The sequence below is a fragment of the Erinaceus europaeus genome, chromosome 14 (genome assembly GCF_950295315.1).
Source record: "Erinaceus europaeus chromosome 14, mEriEur2.1, whole genome shotgun sequence".
Classification (NCBI taxonomy): domain Eukaryota; kingdom Metazoa; phylum Chordata; class Mammalia; order Eulipotyphla; family Erinaceidae; genus Erinaceus; species Erinaceus europaeus.
This window is the reverse complement of record NC_080175.1, coordinates 90,454,207-90,471,408: the sequence shown is the minus strand read 5'-3', so window position 1 is coordinate 90,471,408 and position 17,202 is coordinate 90,454,207. Positions and strand designations below refer to the sequence as shown.

The following is a 17,202-nucleotide window of genomic DNA, read 5'->3' as shown; positions in this document are numbered from 1 at the left end:
AAGGAACTCTGGTCTCTATTACTCTTCTGGACACTAGTCCCATCAAGTATCATCACATCAGTGGCTACATTTTCAACATATGAATATGGGTGAATATAAAGACACAACCACTTAATCCCCAGAAGTTACGTAATGGAGACTCTAGCATCCTGCTTTTTTGAGCCTTGCTTCAACTTTGTACTAAAAACCTTCACTTGCATCTTAAGCTTTGCTAACTTCCTCGATGTTTCCCCCATTATAAAGTGTCCCTCACTACTGGCTGGAGTTGAGTGGAATGCTTTAGAATTAGGCTTTAGAAACATCATACAACATGTAGATATTTAAAAAAATTACTAAAGTCTACACTTTGAAATGAAGAATACTGCATTATGTAAGTTATATCTTAACTTTCAACTGTGAAAATGAAGAATGAAAGAAAACAAATAAGAAATGGAAGTATACACTCTGCTTTTAACTGTTGGGTCAAAAGCCACTTATAACACTTACCAGACAGTGATACTGCAAAACAACATCACTACCCAAGGTCATTCATACTTGCTGAGAAAAATGGGGTGTTACTCTCTGGTCCTGAATCACTAAATAATACATTTAAGTACTGTCACTGATTTACAAGCAACTAAAATAGCTCATCTATCTATTTTATTTATTGTGTATGTGTGTGTGTTTTGTTTTGTTTTTTATCTCAGGAATCTATAAGAGACTGTCTTCAGCAATCAAAATTGAGCCAATGCATTTTACATTTCTCACAAAAGCTACAAAGACTGTTGTTGTTGTTAAGATGTACTGAACCTTAAGTACTTCCAGATTTTTCAAAGAAAAAAGTTAAAGAAAACAGGGACTGAAAATGGAAATAATGTAACTAGTGGAAGAAAGGTCTAACTAGGTAAAGAGCCTCAAAATCAAAGCGTAACATTATATGAGACCAAATGTCAGGACTGATCAATGGCCAGTTGATACAATGGTCTGGGTAAGCAGAACAAACAGTGTTATGCCCCTTTGATTACTTTCATGCATTTCTAGAACCCTGTTTGAAATGCAAACTAATAATCAGTTATGTTATATGTGACATGAGGGAGAAAATATTAGCCAGTTGAATTGGAGTTGTCTTAAACATCTATCATAAGTTACAACTTCCTAGAGTAATACAACTTAAAGTTGTGATCAAGATACTGAGAATTGCACTATATGCTGCTATAATCAGTCACACTTGGGGCTAGATGTAACTTTTATAAAAGAAACAACACTTCTCTAAGAAAACATCTAAGTTGATAAGAAACCTTTGTGGCATGTAAACAGTGAATTTAATAAAGTCACATCAATGGAAGAATTGTGAAAATTCCAAAGCACAACTCTTGAAGAACTAACCTAAACAAGGTAATTTTATAATTATTCACCACAAATGAAAAACAAAACAAACAAACAAAAATATGAAACTTACCAGAAAGTATTATATAACTTCAACCTCATACATTTTTAACAGAATCTTTATGAAAAAAAAAGAAACAACGCAAGACTGGAAAAGTATATGTCACACAGTTCAAAACCTACTTCCTGGCATTAAGGGACTCTGACAGTAATCTCCTGAAATCCCAGGAGGTAAGGACGCTTCCCTATAAAAATAATCTTATTAGGCATTATAATAAAACTCTGATCCAGAACAATTGGGTCAGAGGTTATATATATATATATTGAAATACTGGGTTAGAGCAAAAAATTATTATAAACACAGAAAAATGTATCCACACCCACACAGGGAAAAAAGAAAAGCAATCTGTTTTAAGATACAAACATGCATACCCAGCTATCTTCCATACCAAAATAATCAGCATATCAAATTGTTAATTTTACATCATTTTTGCAGCGCACATGTACACATTTAATTGAGATTATTTTCCAACTTTTCCTTAATGAAATTTACCAGCACTCAATATCCCTTTCCTGTTGCACTCACCATATTACAGAAGAGTGTGTTAGAAAGTAGAAAATGTGGCATCCATTTTCAAATAGGAGGTAGGGAATTGGCTCACAACAGGCAAAGAATGTAACTAGTAAAAGCAGGATTTCATAGGTTTTATAGGCTGTCCTCTGGCACCAGCACATGCGCAGTAGTATCTTGTAGGAAACCACTATTCACCGGTGATTCAGTAAGTCAAGTACGCAGATATTAGTCCTGGACACCTCTACAGAACACACTTGCTCTAATGACTATGAACACAACCCATCAGGGAAAATAGATAAAAAGGGTGAAAGATTAGCATGAGATTGGGAAACAAGAGAAAATCCAAACAATTTTCCAAAAATATCTCTTGGAAAGTTAGCTGTTTTAAGTTCACATTGATCAAAAGTTTACTGGTTCCACATCTACAGTGGTTTGGATGGCAGCTATTAAAGAGGTCATCTTCTAAGTTAATTATGGGCCCCAGATCACATCAAATCAATGGGGTTTGTACAGTCATCAATATTTATACCCCTCTCCCATATTAGGGAGCTACTCTCTTCCCTGATTCAGCTTTCTGGTCCTTTTTCCAGCCATGACACCATCTCCCCAGACAATAATTTGGATCAACTGGCATATCAGATTTCAGGCTCAGGGAAAAACAAACAAACAAAACACTAGTATAGCCACAGGCCCTTTGGAATATAACTAAAATATGCCTACTAGCTATCTACAAAATGGAGGACCCCCCCCCCCCCAACTCTTCATCTGCACTATTCCAGCCCTTAGGTCCATGATTGGTCAACAATTTGTTTGGCTTTCTATGTTAACTCTCTTGTCAACCACCAAGTTCCAGATGCTAGCATGATGCCAACCGACCAGACTTCCCTGGACAGACAACCCCACCAATGTGTCCTGGAGCTCCGCTTCCCCAGAGCCCTTCCCCACTAGGGAAACAAAGAGGCAGACTGGAAGTATGGATTGACGTGTCAACGCCCATGTTCAGTGGGGAAGCAATTATAGAAGCCAGACCTTCCACCTTCTGCATCCCACAATGACCTTGAGTCCATACTCCCAGAGGGTTAAAGAATAGGAAAGCTACCAGGGGAGGGGTGGGATACAGAGTTCTGGTGGTGGGAATTGTGCAAAGCTGTACCCCTCTTATCCTATAGTTTTGTCAATGTTTCTTTTTTATAAATAAAAAATTTTAAAAAAAGAGAGAACAGGAAATTGCCCCATTTTTCTAGGGTCTTCATAGACTGCTAGGATAAATAAATTTATATTATGCGATCTAGTAGTAGAAAGAAAAATTACATACATACAGAAACTCTTCAAAGACATGTGGATTCCAAAGCCAGTGATGCAATACTGGGTTATACATCTTGAGCTTAAGGTATGAAGAAGACCCTGTAACTTCAAGATGTAAAGGAAATTCACAGGACAACAAGTTTAGTCATATGACAAAAGACCAGATGTCCTACAATTAAATGCTTCCCCTCTCTTATTCTGGCTAAGACTTAATTTTCATTTCCCTAGCACAGTTTCATGAGAGTCTCCACAGTCACGGTTAAGCCAGGCTCAAAACAACCCACCTGCCAGAGTAGTACAAGTTGGAGCAGCTATTTGTAAACATATTCGGGGAGGATATCACTACTCTAGAGCATTCTATCTCCATCTTGTAGTTTGCCAGCACTCTGCCACATGAGTATCAAGATTTTTCACACCATACCCAGAAACGGTCTTTCTAGAAGCATCACAATATCCAATAAGCTGAACTAAAGGGAAGTCACATCACAGAAATGAACTCACAAAGTTCCACAGAAAATTGAAAATGTCTGTCAAAACACTCCCAAAATGTGTGGATTACATTTAAATCAGTAGATTACAAAGAAACTTTTCCAACAACCTAAATTTTTGTTTTTAGTTTTTTGTTTGTTTGCTTGTTTTTTGTAAACAGAATACCACTCAGCCTTATCTACTGATGGACTGAACTTGGAAACTGAATACATACCAAGGAGTGCATTATCTCCCATCCTAGACAATCTAATTTGAGAATACTAGCCAATCTAATTAACTCGCCTGTTACCTCACAAAAATGCATACAGGCATACATATGCAACTTATAAGATGTTTAGAAATGCTGAAGTTATGTTAAAGCTAACTTAGCATTCAAATAAAATGCAGGACAGGTGGTAGCAAACCTGGTTAAGACACGTTACAATGTGTAAAGACCCAGGTTCAAGCCCCACAGTCCCTGTGTATATGGAGAAGCTTCAGAAGCAGTGAAGTCTCTATCTCCCTCTTCCTCCCCCCCCCCTCTGTCTCCCACAACCCTCAATTTCTCTCTGTCTCTATCCAGTAAATAATAAAATATTCTTTAAAATATATTCTTTAAAATATCTTTATATAAGGTATAAAGATATCCTAAAATCTTTTTTATAATAGTGTTTGTTTGTTAATATCTTTATTTATTTATTAGATACAGCCAGAAATTGAGAGTAAGAAGGAGACAGAGAGAGAGAGAAGCAGAGAGACACCTACAGCCCTGCTTCACCACTTGTGAAGCTTTGCTGCTGCAGGTGGGGACATGGGTCTTGAAGCCCGGTCCTCGTGCACTGTAATGTGTGCGCTTAACTAGGTTCACCACCACCTGTCCCCTTCATTAGAACTCTTTGGAATATAATCAAAACCTATAAATTCACAGTTTATGTCAAGAAAAAGTGTCATTTGTCACTTGAGTAATTTATATTATTATTCCAAATTTTTCATGGTCCTCATAAAAGAAATTTCTGTTTCTCTGCCTGACAGATGTTTTGGCCAAATTATTTGGTTAGTAAGGTGGAAATGCAAATCCCATTTGCAGTTATAAGCTGAAAGCATTTAGTGTCATTGTGGGGACACAGAGGGCTGAGCCTGGTTGGAGCCCCGGATACCTCTCCATGAGGATGGAAGGCATTCACCTTTAAGCCTCCCCACCCCTCCCTGACCTCCATCTTGTTAGACCCAGAGGCTGTAACTATTCCCCCTCCACCCGGTCTGGATAAACCTGGTTTGCTCAATGAAATGTGGATAAACCCGAAAAGCCCCTTCCTCATTCTTAAGTCCCATGCACCATGTTAGGGGAAGTCAAGAGGTGGAGTGAGTCCTTAGAAGGAAGCTAGAGTTTAAAAATATCTGATTGTTTCCTGCTGTCAAACCTTTGCCCCTATTGGCTTGTTGTCCCGGCAACCTGCCCCAGCACCTGGCTTCTTTTTACTCCATATAAACCCTAAGCCCGGCCTTTTTCTTCAATAAACGCACTATCCCCGTCACAGTGCCCAGAACCCTCACTCTGTGACCTTACCCCCACCGTGGCCTGTTCAGCTTCTCCTCTATGACACCTCTCTGGTGGCCAACAGTCTGGTGGACATGGGGTGGACAGGGCAGGCCTCCAGAGCTTACCCCACATGTCATGACAGGCTTCTCCCACTGTTCTGTGTTACAATCATGTCCTATATAGGGGGCGTTCCATCACCCTTGGTCACAAAAAGAATATGATGCTTAGAACTGAGTCATGACTAGTAACTGCAGTCAGTATGAGCAAGTAATACCTTTGCTGTTGTAAGTTATAAAAATCTTAAGAGTCAGGCGGTACACAGCGGCTTAAGCGCACGTGGTGCTAAGCGCAAGGACCTGCAGAAGGATCTCAGGTCAAGCCTCCGGCTCCCCACCTGCAGGGGAGAAGCTTCACAGGCGGTGAAGCAGGTCTGCAGGTGTCTATCTTTCTCTCCTCCTCTCTGTCTTCCCCTCCTCTCTCCATTTCTCTCTGTCCTATGCAACAATGATGACAACAATAATAATTATAGCAATAAAGCAACAAGGGCAACAAAAGGGAATAAATAAATAAATAAATATATTTTTTTTAAATCTTGGATTCACTTGTAATATGCCATATCACAGTAAAAGAGAACATATCCACATAGATTAATTGATGCATGGAGATTACAAAGAAATTTGACCATAATCACAGCTCCCCCTCATAAAGAACTTCTGAAAAATTATATGTGTGTATATAGTCATTAATATTGAGATCAATATTTCTTTAATTATCTGTGATGATGAACCAGTTTCCATTTGTTTTATTTTTATTAATTTTGTGGTTGAGAATGAACCTAGTGAGCAGGGTGGATAGCATAATGGTGATGCAAAGAGACTCTCATGCCTGAGGCTCTGAAGTGCCAGGTTCAATCTCCCATATCACAATAAACCATATCTGAGCAGTGCTCTGTTAAAAAAAATAATAATAATAATAATAATAAATAAGTAAATAAAATGTAAAGAAGAGAGAGTTAATGAACCTAGAGTCACACACAAGTGCTAACAGCGTCATCTCCACAATTTCATTTTTTAAAAATATTTAATTACTTATTCCCTTTTGTTGCTCTTGTTTTTTTTTTATTGTTGTAGTAATTATTGTTGGATAGGACAGAGAGAAATGGAGAGAGGAGGGGAAGACACAGGGGGGGAGAGAAAGACAGACACCTGCAGACCTGCTTCACCGCCTGTGAAGTGACTCCCCTGCAGATGGGGAGCCGGGGGCTGGAACCAGGATCCTTGAGCTGGAACCTGGATCCTCGGGCTGGTCCTTGCACTTTGTGCCATGTGCGCTTAACCCACTGCGCTACCACCCGACTCCCCACAATTTCATTTTTATTCTGTATTTTTGGGCAAGAGAAAGAAGACCAAAGCACTGCTTTGCTATCCTTAGAGCTCCACTTGTCTTTGTCATTAGTGCTACTGTGTGATACTAGAGATCCAACTCGGGGAATTGCCTGTGATTAAGTCTGTGCTCTACCTGTTATCTCCCAGTGGTCCTGGACCAGTCACATGTTATCAAAAGTCTTTAATTAAGCTGGCAAAATAGCTTAATTGAATAGGATGATGCGTTGTCATGGACAGGACTGAGCCCAGTCCCCAAGGCATTGTAAGAAGCTTTGGTTCTGTGGCTTGCACCCTCCACCTCTTTTTTCTCCTCCTCCTCCTCCTCTCCTCCCTCTTCTCTCTCTCTCTTTTGCCTTTTGGTCTCAATGATCCTGGGTCCATACTCCCAGAAGGATAAAGAAAAGGGAAGCTATTAAGGGAAGAGATTAGATATAGAGCTCTGGGGGTGGGCATTGTGTGGAAATGTATGCCTCTTAGTCTATAGTCTTGTCAATATTTCCATTTTATAAATAAAATGAATAAATAAAATAAAAGTTTTCAATCAACCTTCCACCAATGAAAGTTAAATTAAACAGTTTCTAATCTATTATGCATCAGTACACACGTAGAATATAATAAATTAATAGGAAAATCAAGTAAATAAAAGGCTTTGGAAATTTAAATCACAATTTCTTGGCATTGCCATTACTACTTTCATAAAAAGTGAAATTACTTTGTCAAAATTCTAATGAGGTTTCTAAATGTTTACTCCCAATTTCAGTAGATGCAGAAATATTGCAAACTGATGCTGGTCTATAGAGAACTATTTGAGGAGGGCTGTCTTCAAGTATATGGAACTAAGAAATACAAAGGCTTTTGTGGTAATGCAAACTTCTTGGAAACTATATAAATAGAAATAAAATGATAGAAAAAACTTCATCCAGAAAACAGGTTGAATTCTTTTCATTATCTTGCCTGCTCTACAAAAATATCTGTGGTTCCATTTTTCCATCAGCATAAAAATAAAGGTGTACTTTTCTTTTTTAAGTCAATCAAATGATAGACATTTAAGTTATTTTAAAAGTGCCTTGCTCCTGGACTTAGTAATTTTAAATGAAGTGTTTTCAGTTATAGTGAATAGGAGTCCAATTATTTTATATTGACATATGTAGTTTACTGCCTTTCTCTCTACTTATTATCATCTAGCTACTGGAAAGCAGCTAGTTTTCTTCAATTATTTAGCAACCTTCAGTAAACATGATTTAGTTCCAAACACCAAGTATATTTTAAATCGCTTTTAATTTTCTAAACAGTGAGTCTTTGCTGTATTGAAGATGACTCGAAGTTTTGAAATTCATCTAAAACTTTTAAAGCAGTTTCTGGCTTTCCCAGAAATACTTTTTGGATGGAAAGATTCCAGTGCTGATGAATATCATTATACATCTACTATCTTGGGTTGCTGTGGCAGCAAGCTTGCTGCTTGAAGAGTTAGTTTTTAAAAAATGATTGAAAGAAAAAAAATGATTGTTTTTTTTTTCATAAAAAATGATTTTTTTTAATGAAATGAAGAAAAATATATGTGATGCATTTACTATGAAGCTGCTTTTCAAATTTTAAAAAACATGAACAGCAAAAGTCAGATTTACCTCATTTTGGGCTAAGCAGAGACTCAACTGTTTAACTCTTGCAAAGTTCAGTTGCCTTTTTAAAATTAACAGTAACTTTTAGTAACACAAAATATCTTTGCAAATGAATATCTCTTCAATCTTATCATCATCTTTTTTTGTAGTACTAAATTAAAAATCTTCATAGTTGAAATTTGAACTTATATACTATCTAGAGCAACCCAGTCAGGGTAAGATACGTTATCACAGCATTATCCTATGAAGAATAGTGTTTAGAGAGCTCAAGTATGATTTCCAACTCAAAGTCACAATCCCTATCGCAGGTAAAGGAAAAAATAGCTGAGCAATTTTAATAATAATCTGAGTGCGAAGTCTCCTATCCTCAAAGTAGACATCACAGTTATCTCCAGGTCAAATTCATTTGAATCAGCAGATCACTCTAGTCTTTGTCTAACATATTTTCTTCTCTTTTTTTTTTCAAGGTCTTTATTTTATTTTTGAGAAAGATAGGAGGAGAGAGAAAGAACCAGACATCACTCTGGCACATCTGCTGCCGGGAATCAAACTTGGGATCTTATGCTTGAGAATCCAAAGCCTTATAACTGAACCACCTCCCGGACCACAGTCTTTCTTCAACTTTTCATGGTTTTCAACAGCTTTCACAAATACAGGCAGCTGGTTATCTTCTAGTCTGGCAGACTACATGGAAATTCCTATTAAGTTCTTAGACTGGAGCTTTCCCAGCAGGGAGTTAACTAGCCAGGAGTGTCTTACTGAGTACTTGAAATGAGGTTAGTATAACTAAGAATGTGGAGTTTAAATTGTACTTAATTGTAATTACTTTATTAAATTTAGATGTTAAAATTAGCACTCAATTTTGTTACTAGGCTTTTAATTACATTTGGAAAAGTTAGGGTAGTCGTTTTACACTGAAAATTTCATACCTAAATATATGTGCCAAGTATTTCCACTGAGAAATATGCCAATTCTAGAAAGGCAAATGAAAATATATCTTCGATAACTTTTAGGTTGACTTCATACTAAAACAACATTTTAGTATACTGAGTTAGTAACATTTGTCATTACGAAAGCTCATTGTTCTCCTTCTGCCTTCTAAATACAGCTACTGGTTTTTTTAATTGCATAATATATTTCCATAGGACACTGTGGTTTGAGGCAACATGCCTAAAGTTAATATTTTTAAGTCGGGTTTCTAGAAACCTAACTTACATTCTGGTAGTAAAATTCACTTTTATATGCACAGTTCTATAAATTTTGACAAACGTGCACAGTCATATAGCTACTACCACAAACAGGACATAAAACATTTACCTAAATTTCTATTGATTTTTGTCAGAGCCTACTAACACTGTTGAATAAACTGGGAGTAGTCTGCCTGATACTGTTTTTGTTTTTTGTTTTTTTTCATAAACCCAATTATTCTGGTACATAATTTTACAGAACATAAATTTTTCCAGAATATACGTATCACAATATAGCAAAAACATTTTTTACCACATAATGTGAAGGAAGATTCAATAAATTTTATGGGTTTGCTGAAAAGTTGGCTATCTGTAGTCATTAATCTTCATATAGGTAAGTATATGAAATATGACGTGCATGTGCTTTAGGTTCATAAATAAAACATTATGAGTGATTTTAATGCTCTCAAAATACTTACTGAACTCTCCAGTAAGGAAAACTCCTTCTGCCCCTGGGGCCCACTCTTTGCAGTATAAACCACCATCAGCACAACGATGGATCCCAAATGATTCATAACCTCTGGAGAACTTGTTGATGCCACCTTCACTCTCTCCAATGTTGTCCAATGTCTGGTTAAAGCGCTTATACCTTTCAAAAAAGAACAAAAGAAAGGAGTTGGAAAGGTGAATGGCTTGCCATAAAAACAGCTGTAACTAAGTAGATGTTTTTCTCATTCAGGAAAAAGAAAAGGGATGATTTTTTTTTAAAAAAAAAAAAAAAAAAGAAAAAGTGAATGATTTCGTCTATTGATACTTCTCTCTTCTTACCTGGTAAAATGAAGTAATTTCTAATCTCAAATAAAATAATACAACTGACATATTTTATAATCACAAGTAACTTTGTATATGTGCTGCTGAAGTGAGCACAATTCCAAGTAATTTTGTATAAGAAAAAATATGATGGCTATGTTATCCCAAGACTTTTCTTCATCTTAAATTTTTAATAAGTATTTATTATTTTTAAATCTGACTGGACAAAGAGAAATTGAGAGACAAGGGTGAGTATACAAGGACAGAGAGAGAGAGAGAGAGACTTCTGCAGCACTGCTTTACCATTTGTGAAGCTTCCTCCCCTGCAAGTGGGGACCTGGGGCTTGAACCCACGTCCTTCTTCTTCTAGCATTTGCCAACCCAGGTCCTTGTACATGGTGATGTTCATGCTTAACCAGGTGCATGACCAAGGGGCCCTCAATTATAGAAATTCAACTTCTGAGTGTATTCTACATGAAAGCAGCAGCATCTATATACAGTGATATTCATTACGGCATTTGTTTATAGTACCTAGCCATTAAAAATAAACAACCTGCACAACACTGACATGTTGACTGAATAAACAGTGCAACATTCAAACAAACTGCACAAAAGTTCTTAGGTAGTAGCAGATATAATGATAAGTGATAAATATAGAAAGATTCCTCCAGGATAACCTGCTTAGAGGAGTAAGTTAATGCAATAATTTCCCATGAAACATCTATTAAAGAAAATTGCTTAGGATCTCCTAGGTTGGTCTAGCTTGAATGAGGCAGGGGCTTTAAGTCTCTAAGTATCATCATATTCAGATTTGCCTTTGTGGCAGTGAGAGATAAATCAGGAATCTAACCAGTGGAGTATAACAGTCAACACAAGTATTAGGTCTGGGGTGGGGTGGATAATACATCACATTGACCATCCAATTCATGTAAATACATGGTTGCCAGTTAACACTCTGGGAAGTAGTACAGTAGGAAGATTCTGGATTTACAGTCCTGAGTTTGATCTTTGGATATATGTATATATGTGTCAGAATTTATTATCTGATATTTATTATTATTGATAGCAGCTATCATTATTTAATTATTTAATTATTTAAATTAGCATATGATTTATTGTTCAATATTATTGTTTATTATTTATTAATAATAAATAAATTCATTATTTGTTATCTTTTATTATTTCATTCCATTACAATTAAATTTTAATGAAATGAGATAATCACTGTCTAATTAATTTGCAGTCCTTATTGCAGGAAAATGAAAATTACTCCAGATAAACCAAAAACAACAACAACAAGTAACTGACTAATAAAAGAGAGCTGAGCTGGAAGTCAGTTCTAGAAGGAAGAGCACCTACTGTGTGCAAGAATCTGAGCTGGAGAGGCCTGGTGCCACACAGGAATGACACAATATAAGTAGACTCTCTCCTCTGTCTCTTAACTGAAATATTAAAAGAATGATAAAAGTGGGTCCAGGAACAGTTGAACTGTGTATGTTGAGGTCCACAAGTATGTGGACCTCAAATTTTATGTGGACCAAATATTATTAAAAAAAAAAAAAAAAAAACCTCTAGACTTTTTCATTCATTAACTCCAATTTATTCAGTGGTAACTGTTGCAAATATCTAATATACTAACCTGGGCAAAAAATAGAAAAATCTAGATCTAATGAGATACTAGAATGCAGACTCCCTCAGACTCCCCAAACCTGGAAGAGAATGACAGCATGATTTTTAATTCTTATAATCAGTTATAATCCTGGTAATATGAAAACTCTCAACCATATTAAATAACATAAGTAATAACAGTCAATAACAAAGCCAAATAATAAATATTAATCTACAAAATAAATATGAACTTAGGGAATAGACACATATCTTCAAGTTTCATGGAAAGTTACTAATTTGTTGGGAAAAAAAGAATTCTGGGGAGGATAAATAATAAGGCAATAATCTATTGTGAACGTGGGTATACTATCTCAGAAACACATTTCTAGACTTAAAGTTTCTGCTTAAAAAATAACCAATCTCAAAAAGAAGTTTTAAAAAGATATGTACAGATGTCTCATTTACAAAAAAAAAAAAAAGAAAGAAACTCAAGACCAACTGGATTATAGCATTATATTACTTTAACTAAATATCTTGACTTCCCTCAAGGTCAGCCCCATAACTCCTGATACAGAAATACACATTTCACTTTGAAATCACTGTGACTCAGAAAAGAAAATGCCTGAGGATATAGCATGCTCATCATGCCTTTGCCTTCTCCTACTACAACCATCCCTCTTAATATTTTCTATGAATTTATAGGCTATTTAAAAACTGGGTCAAGCACTTGGTAACCAAGAACATAAACTACTGTATAGCAAGTAGTAGTTTGTACAGCTATAAAGTATTATAAATATTATTGGATTTAATCTCTGCATTGATATTTTTTAATTCTCTTTTCATAATGGAAGAGAGGCTGGAATAAATACGTAAATTGCACGCTGACAAGAAGGTGACAGGAAATTAGAATCATTTATTACAAATGATATACTCTAAAAGAGACAAAAATCTCAAAGTAAAATCAAATTTTTTTTAATTTTTAATTTTTATTTTATTTATTCATTATTGGATAGAGACAGAGAAATTGACAGGGGAGGGGGAGGTAGAAATGGAGAGAAACATAGAGATACCTGCAGCCCTGCTTCACCAATTGTGAAACTGTGCTCCTGCAAGTGGAGACCAGGGGTTTGAACCTGGGTCCTTGCGCACTGTAATGTATGCGCTTAACCAGGTGCACCACCACCTGGCTCCCACGTTTTTCTTATTTAAAAAAAGTTCTTTAAGTTTTATTCATTTGCTATAAATCTTATACTTAAGAAAATTAGCATATTCTCTAAGTGTAGTGTAGATACGAATCCTGACTCTATACATGATTTTGAACAAGTCACCTAGCTCCTTCCTTGTTGAGTGGAAAAAACATCATAGAAAATAAAGGATCAGTTAAATCACACCAGGAAGGCTCAACAAGGTGGTTCAGGGGTAAAACGTATGTCTTGAATGTGTAAGACCTGAGTTCTATTTTCAGCATCACAATAAAAAACAACATATGTTCTAAATGAAGGTGCAGTCTTGTGGCCTCTGTCACTCAGACACACGCTCTCGATTTAGTTTCGCACACACATCCACACATGCACACTCTCACACAATGAAAGGTAATTCGAATTTTTTCAGTTGTTCTTCTAATCAAATACTTGGCAGTTCTGGCTATAGTGACTTAAGGGCTTTTTTTTTTCCAATCCTCAGGGATGGAAGCCTGTTGCATAACCCCTCAATGCTAGTCCCACAGCCCCATTAAAAAAAAAAAAAAAAGCCTCAAAACTTAGATATAGACCAGGTCCCATGAGATAGGGAAGATGTACACATGTATTCATAAATTAGGGCAAAATATATACCTTACAGTAAAAGTGCACAAAAGTTTACAGTGAGTCAATAAATGATGCAAGCAAGTAGCAAGACCTAAAAAGACACCATAAAGTTCCTAGTGAAATAGTTTCTACTTAGACCTACATACCCTCCTCACCTACTTCCTACTACACTTCCCTCAGTCACTCCAAAGCTAACCTTATCAAAGTAAGGACTACAAAAGCTGATTAAGGGCAAGAGACTGGCATACTTTAATGACTCTTTAGACACTATCAGGCCACTCCATCAGGTGGGGCCCTAGTCAGGGAGTCCTGAGATTCCCACAAAGGATGAGCCTAGACCTCAAATAGATCAGTCTCCATTATCACTGGTCATCTCCATCTGCAACAACATAATGGACCCTTTTGGGGGACCCCATAGGACCTTGCCCTCAATGTGGATCAACAATGGTAAAGAATGTTCCATCCTCGAAAGGGGGGTTGGATAACATACTCTAACACCTGAAGAAGATGGGTCCTGAAATGGCTGCAACTCGGAATGTTCCTACTGATGACCACAGAATGCAAGTTCGGACCTACAGCTATGTAGAGGTTACATAGGCGCCTATGCTGAATGTGGGCCCCAGATCAAATGGATGGGGACTGTAGTAAACAATATTGATACACCTTTCCCATATTTGGAGCCACTCTCTTCCCTGATACAGTTTTCTAGCCCCTTTTCCAGCCATGACATCATCTCCACAGATAATAACTTGGGTCCAGCATCAGATGTCAGGCTCAGGTAAAAACTATAATAAAGTCAGAGTCAGGAGTCAGGCTAAGTGCACCAGGTTAAGAACACGTGGTGCGAAGTGCAAGGACCTCCTTGAGGACCCCGGTTTGAAGCCCAGCTGCCCACCTGCAGGGGAGTCGCTTCACAGGCAGTGAAGCAGGTCTGAAGATGCCTATCTTTCTCTCCCCCACTCTGTCTTCCTCTCCTCTCTTCATTTCTCTCTGTCCTATCTAACAACAGTGACATCGATAACAACAATAACAACAATAAAAAACAAGGGCAACAAAAGGGAAAATAAATAAATATAAAAAATATTTTTGTAAAAGTAATAAAGTCATGGCCTTTTGGAATATACCGAAAATAGACCTACTAGCTTTTCCCAAAATGGAGACCCCAAATTTTCATCTGCAATATTCCAGCCTTTAGGTTCATTATTAATCAACAATTTGTATGGCTTTATATGTTAGCTCTTTTTCAGCCACCAGGTTCCATATGAAACCATGATGCTAACTGGACTTCCCTGGAGAGACGACCCCACCAACGTGTCCTGGAGCTCCACTTCCTCAGACTCCCCGTTCCCACTAGAGTAAGAGAGAGGCCAGCTGGAAGTATGGATCCACCTGTCAACACACATGTTCAGCGGGAAAGCAATTACAGAAGCCAGACCTTCCACGTTTTGCACTCCATAATGACCCTGGGTCCATACTCCCAGAGGGATAAAGAATAGGAAAGCTGTCAGGGGAGGGGATGGGATATGGAGATCTAGTGGTGGGAATTGTACCCCTCTTATCCTATGGTCTTGTTAGTGTTTCCATTTTATAAATAAATTAATTAAATTTTTTAAAAAATAGTTTTAAAGAAAATCTTGGGGGCTGGGAGATAGCTCCCTGGGTTAAGTGCACATAGTATAAAGCACAAGAACTGACACAAGCCCCTGGCTCCACCCCTGTGGGCAGGAGAGTAGCTTCACAAGCAGTGATACAGGTCTGTAGGTGTCTATCTTTATCTCCCCCTCTATCCCCCTCTCTAACTCCCCTTCCCCTCTCAACTTCTCTCTGTCCTATCCAAAAAAAAAAAGAAAGAAAAGAAAGAAAAAGAAAATCTTAATAAAAACAAGCCAAAGGGAGTATGGATCGACCTGTCAACACACATGTTCGGCGGGGAAGCAATGACAGAAGCCAGACCTTCCACCCTCTGCATCCCACAATGACCTTGGGTCCATGCTCCCAGAGGGATAAAGAATAGGAAAGCTATCAGGGGAGGGGAAGTGATATGGAGTTCTGGTGGTGGGATCTATGTGGTGTTGTACCCCTCTTATCCTATGGTTTTGTCAATGTTTCCTTTTTATAAATAAATAAAAACCACACACACAAAAAAAGATCACACTGGGAGCCATCCAGCAGTAGTCAAAAAATGTCAGCTGAAAGATTTTTTCTGCCTGCAGAGAGTGTCAATACTGTGTTATAATTCATCATTTTTAGCATAAAACACTTCTTTAAGAATATTTCACAAAGGTTGACAGAGGGCCTAGTGGGGGTTGTAGTGTTATGTGGAAAACGGAGAAATGTTATGCATGTACAAACTATTGTATTTACTGTGAAATATGAAACATTAATCCCCTAATAAAGAAATTTCAAAAAAATCCAGAGAATGATAAATGTTGCCCAAATCAATTACATAAGAAAAAAATAGAATATTTCACATACAAGTTAAATATTATAAAAGATCAAGGATCTTTCCCCTCAAATCCCAAAGTTTGGGAAACCTTATCATTTTTTTTCCCCTTTGGTGAAAATATATTCCTGATTAGTACTTGGGTCACAGAAAATTACAAATATTGATGTACTAATACAAAAATTGTACTATTTCACACTGACTTGTCTAGACTCCAGAACATCTGAAAGAAATATAAAATAGAATGGGTTCACCAGAAAAAGAAAACAGTTACTTTAGGAAGGCTGCAAGAAATAGCCTTGTGAGGGGGGGAAAAAAAAAAAAAGTTAAAATCTTAGTTGTCAGGGAAGGCAGTTCATCCACATGAGTGCTCAAGTTCCAATTTCAGGCCAAGTTGTGAACATAGGAGATATGTCAGGGGAGATGGATCATATCTTATCTGGAAATGTCTATGATGTAGAGTCCTTTCTCACATGCGTCTTCCTGGCCCAGAAGCTCAAGGAACTCAAGAGGGAAATTCCTTCCTTGCTAGCCTAATTTTCAAGACTTTATAGTGTGGCTATGTCCTAAGAAATCTGGATTAGAAACAAGAAAAAGAACAGGAGTAAGGCTCAACAGCTGAAAAGTGAGGAATACGGCTAAAAAAAAGGGTAAGAAAAAAAGAGCTCTTGAAATCAGTCTTTGAAAAGGTTTGAGAGTATGTGGCAGAAACAGTCATCACTAGTGGAAAATAAGTAGAAAAATGAGTATACAAAATGATCCATATATTAAGGCCGTCAAATCAAAATTGGCATTTGAGACGATTAAGTCAATAGTTTAAGTTCCTCACTCCATGATAAATATTTAATAACAACAACAACAAAATTATACGGGGTTGAGTTGCTAAGCGCACACACTACAGTAAGCAAGGAAATGGGTTCAAGCTCCCGGTTCCTACTTGCAGGGAGAAAGCTTCACAAGTGGTGAAGCAGGCCTGCCTGTTGTCTATCTTTCTCTTTCCCTCTCTTTCTTTCCCTCCTCTCTCAATTTCTCTCTGTCCTATGCAACAACAACAAAAAAAAAAAAAATGGGGGGAAATGGCCATCAGGAAGAG

General features: G+C 37.2%; 1 protein-coding gene across 1 annotated transcript in view; it reads right to left on the bottom strand.

The window, feature by feature from the left end:
* GBE1 (1,4-alpha-glucan branching enzyme 1) overlaps positions 1-17,202 on the bottom strand; it is a 270,582-nt gene that overhangs the window by 216,081 nt on the left and 37,299 nt on the right. Inside the window, exon 2 of the mRNA XM_016193269.2 lies at positions 9,923-10,092. Within this exon, the coding sequence (XP_016048755.1) occupies positions 9,923-10,092 (170 nt within the window). The remainder of the gene's footprint in view (positions 1-9,922; positions 10,093-17,202) is intronic.